The sequence below is a fragment of the Coffea arabica genome, chromosome 11c (assembly GCF_036785885.1).
Source record: "Coffea arabica cultivar ET-39 chromosome 11c, Coffea Arabica ET-39 HiFi, whole genome shotgun sequence".
Lineage (NCBI taxonomy): Eukaryota > Viridiplantae > Streptophyta > Magnoliopsida > Gentianales > Rubiaceae > Coffea > Coffea arabica.
The window spans coordinates 2,968,085-2,974,084 of NC_092330.1; the positions used below are offsets into that span (position 1 = coordinate 2,968,085).

Genomic DNA, 6,000 nt, shown 5'->3' on the forward strand with positions numbered 1-6,000 from the left:
TAAAAGAATTGAAAGGCTAAAAAAAATTGAATTTTAGGAAAGTGATTTGAATATTTTTTTAATCATTTAAGGAGAAGATAGATCTCTGCAATTTCTCTTTTTTAATTTCAATCATTAAGGTGAAGATTTTTGTGGAAAAGAGGAAGAATTAAATAAAGAAGAAAGAGAAAAAGAAATAAAAGAAAGGAAAACAAGGTAAATGAAAAGTCAAAATAATACAAGGGCAATTTTGTCCTAAAGGGGGTTAAGCGAGCAAAATTGAAGGTTAGGGGGTAAACTGAAAAATGAGGTATTCTTTAAGGGGATAAAATATGATTAACCCAATTTAAAAATATCTCCAAACGTTGGGGGATGGTGGCAGCCCCTGCCTCTATTCCCACTGCCTCCGGGATGTGCCTAAAAATGTTTGTTAGGGAGAAAAATCTCAAGTGAATCCACGGAAGAGGTGTAATACGTAAGTTTAAAACCCCGTCATTGATCAAAAAACTTAAAATGTTAGGTGTCGATCCTTTATTAATTTACATAGTGAGTGGTGTTTGTCCATTTCTTGACTTGATGTAGGATAGTGGTGGAGCACTTGCAAGCAAGTGGGGTCATTTTTTTTTTTTTTTTGTTTATTGTCACCATTTACACTTACTCTTACTCTAACCTATACAAGGGAAGTGACCCAACAGGACCATGGGAAACCAATAAGAATTGAACCACCATTGGACTATACGAGTACGTGAGGCAAGTGGAGTCAATTGACCTCACTTAATTTTAGAAAATTAGTTTTTAGCCTTAGGTAATTTAGAAAATTTTAAATTTGCATCTTATTTGACTCCACTAAATTTTACCATATTCTCTTTTCTCATATGCATCGACCCCAAACAATTGAAATTTCATAATTCTTACCATCACGACAATTTTGAATTTATTTCAAGTTATTTAAGGAAGTTAGTTCAAGAATAAATTCATCCAAAGTTTCCAAAAACAAGGGGTGAACTGTCTTGAGTAGAGTGAGAAAACCAATTCTTCAAATTTCAAAGTTTCAAAAAAAAAAAGAATTTTTCAAGTGGGCGGTAAAGTTTTTATTTATAATACAAAATTAAGTTACTATGATTTTTATTTATAACATGGTAAAAATAAATTTCTTAAAAGAAACTCGTAGAAAATCAAGTTGATGGTAATTCACAAAATATTTTTAAAAAATCAAGAGTTTCATTTAGTTACATTGAAAAAGATGTATTTAATAAAATTGATAATGAATTGATTTTGCAACGTTTTAAAAAAAATTGAGTACTCGTATGGTATAAATTTAACTGGTATGTAACATTAGTAATTTGTTTTAAAAATATAGGATTAATCATATTTTATCCCCTTAAAGAATACCTCATTTCTCAGTTTACCCCCTAACCTTCAATTTTGCTCGCTTAACCCCCTTTAGGACAAAATTGCCCTTGTATTATTTTGACTTTTCATTTACCTTGTTTTCCTTTCTTTTATTTCTTTTTCTCTTTCTTTTTTATTTAATTCTTCCTCTTTTCCACAAAAATCTTCACCTTAATGATTGAAATTAAAAAAGAGAAATTGCAGAGATCTATCTTCTCCTTAAATGATTAAAAAAATATTCAAATCACTTTCCTAAAATTCAATTTTTTTTAGCCTTTCAATTCTTTTAATTTTGGATTTTCCTCATTCCTTTCTAATTTCTCATTTTATTCTCAAGAAAATATCATAAGATGAAATTGTTTTCCTTTCTTTTATTTTTTTTCTCTTTCTTCTCTCTTTCATCCTTCCCAATAGAAATTTCATTTCAACGAAAATTTTTGTTTTGAGTTTGTATTTGCATATTTTTGGATGAAAGTTTAAAAGGCATCAAAAACTAATTTTGATTTTTTGTATGATGCCACGTGTCACAAATATCAATTGATGATTATTAATCAGGTCACAATTTCATCATAAGATATTTTCTTGGGAATAAAATGATAAACTAAAAAGGAAAGAGGAAAATCCAAAATTAAAAGAATTGAAAGGCTAAAAAAAATTATATTTTAGGAAAGTGATTTGAATATTTTTTTAAATCATTTAAGGAGAAGATAGATCTCTGCAATTTCTCTTTTTTAATTTCAATCATTAAGGTGAAGATTTTTGTGGGAAAGATGAAGAATTAAATAAAGAAAAAAGAGAAAAAGAAATAAAAGAAAGGAAAACAAGGTAAATGAAAAGTCAAAATAATACAAGGGCAATTTTGTCCTAAAGGGGGTTAAGTGAGCAAAATTAAAGGTTAGGGGGTAAAATGAGAAATGAGGTATTCTTTATGGGGATAAAATGTGATTAACCCAAAAAAATATGTTTTATTGTACTAAAATTTGACCCCACTTAATGTCTCCGCCCCTGATGTAGGACACAATTATCCATTAATTAATCTAACGATCCTTCCTTTCATGAGTTGTCCCTCACATTGAACCCAAATTTACAAGCAAATTTTTAGAGATATGAAGCCACTGCAAATGGTGCGGCTAGTTGTGTTGAAGCATAATCAGGCCCTGTTTACCAGATGTCAGTCTTTTGATCGTTGCATGAAAATGCCTTCTTGCATGTCTTCATGCATCAATTTCAAACTTAAGTAGCCCTATGTTTTACTCTTTTGGTTGCCAATTGTCTGTTCTTAACAAAAGTTCATCTCTTCAATTTCTTATTCACACTAATACAGTTGAAGATGCCCATTTGTTGTAAGGGCAATAATCCTAATCCAGAACCCTCTATCAGTTAGAATTTCAAGTCGCGAGCCATTTCACTTTATTTATTTGCATCTTGCACAAGCATTAAAGTCAGGCTGAGTCAGTCCATACTTTAGATACATAATTGAGGTGTTGTAAAGTTTTGTTTTTGCAAAAGAGCTTCACACTCATAGTCACCAACTCATTTTTAAACAACTAACACACTGAAAAAGACAAGGAAAGAGGCTAAAACTTCGAGAAAAGGAAGGAAAATCGCATGTTCAATTACTCAGATACAGAAAAGTAAAGGATGAAGGAAATGCATAAATCACTTTTACACAACCTAATTTTACATAATAGACAGTGTGTCTGCAAACATGACATTCGGATATTGTTAACAGTTTTTCTGTATAATGTTTTTGTGTGTGTATAATACAAGAATAGCACATATACAGGAACATGCTTCTTGAAGAAGTTCGCTAGTCTGTTGCCTATGAAGCATAGGAGAGAGAGGTAAGAGTACTCCAGCTGTGATGGATAAGTTCTGCTTTCCATTTTTCACCAGCAGCACCCATTGCTACATGTAATGGGTAAAAATGTTCAGGCCAAGGATGAGCTTCTTTTGCATATGGTGCCTTCTCTTCATACTGGTTAATATCCTCATACCTACCAAAACAGCAGTACTTATTACCTTCTCTAATCAAACTATTGACTATTTGCAGCATTTAGCTTGTGCAACCATCCAACTACCCAACGCAACTGTTATGCATTTACAGATGCTGCCTACTAGATTAGATGGTGGTTATGCAAGTCAATGTGCTTATACTTTTCCCTATGCATTCTAGAAATTCTTTTGCAAAATTTTGCAAGTTTGTTTAAGGGTTAAACACAAGAAAGCCCCTTGTGGTATACTTAATACACAAAAAAATCCCTCATGGTTTCAAAATATACAAAATGACATCTCATATTTTGAACTAAATTGTAAACTAACAAAATTCGTTAAAGTTAACGAAAATGACGGTTTTCAGCTGTTAAACTTACCGAATTTTATTAAATTTACTGTTAAGTTTACCAGATTCCGTTAAGTTTTTCATTAAATTTACTGGACTCCGTTTCAACAAATTCTGTTAATTTACAATTTAGTTCAAAATATGAGGTGTCATTTTGTATATTTTGAAACCACGAGGGAATTTTATATGTATTAGATATACCACAGGAGGCTTTTTTTGTTTTTAACCCTTTGTTTAATAGAATAATTTACCTTCCTGCAAGGATGGCTTCTTTGAGCCAAGTGTCAAACTGCAGAACACAAGGATCAATCGAAGTAGATTCAGCGAGACTTGTATTGTGAGTGGCAGCTCCTGAACCAATTATAAGGTAGCCCTCATCCTTGAGAGGGGCCAATGCTCTTCCCATTCGATAATGGTAAGTCCCATCCCGGCTTGGCTGGACAGATAGCTGGCAAACTGGTATATCAGCATCGGGATACATAAGCATGAGGGGAACCCATGCTCCATGATCCAAACCGCGCTTCTTATCCTCCTCTACCTGATCAAAACCTGAGGCAGTCAACAGTTCCTTTACCTTCTTTGCCAATTCTGGAGCACTTGGCGCTGGATACTGGATCTGGAATTTAACAGTAAGAACATACATACAGTTAAGCATGTGAATGATCTATGGACATATGTGAATTTTGTACATTTCATTATGTACATCATACTTCTAATATGGCCTCCTATGTTGGTTGAAAGCGTTACCCTGGTTCTTTAAAGTGGAATTTCATCAGGAAAGATTTTTCATCCCCTTATATGCACTTGTTGCTTCTGATGATTACTGTCAGGCAACTTACCTTGTCAAAGCTTAAAATAAAAAAGATTGGCCAAATTCATTTTTCTTCCTCAAATGGAGATTCTCTGCAATTGGCCACAGGTGTTATGTTTATCAGTCTGAAGCTTGGATAAAACTAGTAGCCGTTAACAGATTTTGTTTTTGATCCAGTATGCTCTTGTTATTGCCCTAGTTGATGAATAAATGTTCCCACCATAGCAGTTATTAATCTGCTTGCGCTTTTTTCTCAAGAATACCTACGTGAGCTGGAAGCAAATTTCTAAATAGGTGTTTCTCAGTAGAAATCACTGTGGATCCAAGAATTAATAGACCATTGTTCCTTATTTCCCAAAATGTGTGGTGAGTAAGATCAGAATTTACAGGACTTAGATTTTAAATGACTGTAAAAAAACTCATAACAAAACTTTGTTACAGTGACTTACTGAACTCAATAACATGATCACACAAAAGAGAATCCGGTGTCAGTAAAAGTGCAGCAGAACAAACTTTCCAAAAAAATATCAGATTTCTCGAACTAATCTTCACATATTGAGAGAGTAGAAACACAAAAATAACAATCATGTTTCTCTTTTACTTCTATTTCCACCATTTTCCCATCATGTTCAAAAATTTCTTTCGGATCGATTTATCTACTTGTAATTCCAATGTACACCAACTTATACATGGACATGCACATACTATATGACTTTAATAGCGTATACACCACATGAACATTGTATACTTAATCAGTGCATGTGTGAGCGTTAATATGCAGGAAACTAAGGCAGAGATAACGAAAGAAATTTAGCAATAGGATGATGATTACATGAGGGTACCTGGTACAATGCCCTGGGGAAGTTAGAGATGAAGTCATGGATAGTATCCTGACGGCCAGGGATCAAATTCACAGCTGGTTCTGAGGTCTCCCAATGGGCAGAAATTATCAGAATGCCTTTAGGTCTCTGACTGAACACCCTTTCTTTGAAAGCCAGCAAGAAATGTCTTGCAGGAAATGAATCATCCAAAGATATCATTGGTGATCCATGTGATATGAAGAATGTCTCCTTTATAGCTCCCATCTTATTTTTTCTTCCTATCTTGCTCTCCAGCTTCTTTGTTTTTCCTACCAAGATTGAAGCCTGCCAATCAGCCAAGTTCTTTGATTCTGTTGTCATAGGAGCCTCATATGCTTAAAAACAAATTGCAGAACCTTTTTTCTTTGTCCTTCTTTTTCTTTATTCCAAAAGTTTTTGAAGCATGTTTTGGCTGTTGCTGGCGACTTCTTTCGTCCATTCCTCAATCAATATCAAAATGCTGAGTTGAAATGCTGGCGACTGCATGTTTTGGCTGTTGCTGGCGACTTCTTTCCTGTCCATACCTCAATTAATAATAAAATGCTGAGTTGAAGTTTGAAATCATTGAAAAACCGGCTAAAATAGTTCCAGTAGATCAGTGGAGACAAAGTGGGGGC

At 33.6% G+C, this 6,000-nt stretch overlaps 1 protein-coding gene across 1 annotated transcript; it reads right to left on the reverse strand.

Moving 5' to 3' along the window:
- Window positions 1-2,982: 2,982 nt before the first annotated feature.
- On the reverse strand, window positions 2,983-5,691 carry LOC113716529 (4,5-DOPA dioxygenase extradiol-like). Its single transcript, XM_027240911.2, has 3 exons — window positions 5,366-5,691; window positions 3,964-4,328; window positions 2,983-3,368 (listed from the first exon to the last, which is right to left on the reverse strand). Exons 1-3 carry the CDS (start codon window positions 5,606-5,608, stop codon window positions 3,194-3,196), a joined length of 783 nt encoding a protein of 260 aa, XP_027096712.2. The 5' UTR covers window positions 5,609-5,691; the 3' UTR covers window positions 2,983-3,193.
- Window positions 5,692-6,000: the final 309 nt, after the last annotated feature.

Excerpts from the sequence above, each read along its gene's own strand:
- LOC113716529 (XM_027240911.2), bottom strand. The coding sequence starts at position 5,608 with ATGGGAGCTATAAAGGAGACATTCTTCATATCACATGGATCACCAATG. Across the intron at positions 4,329-5,365 it reads TCCCCAGGGCATTGTACCAG|ATCCAGTATCCAGCGCCAAG; the intron begins GTACCCTCATGT and ends GTTAAATTCCAG. Across the intron at positions 3,369-3,963 it reads GAAGCCATCCTTGCAGGAAG|GTATGAGGATATTAACCAGT; the intron begins GTAAATTATTCT and ends CTGTTTTGGTAG.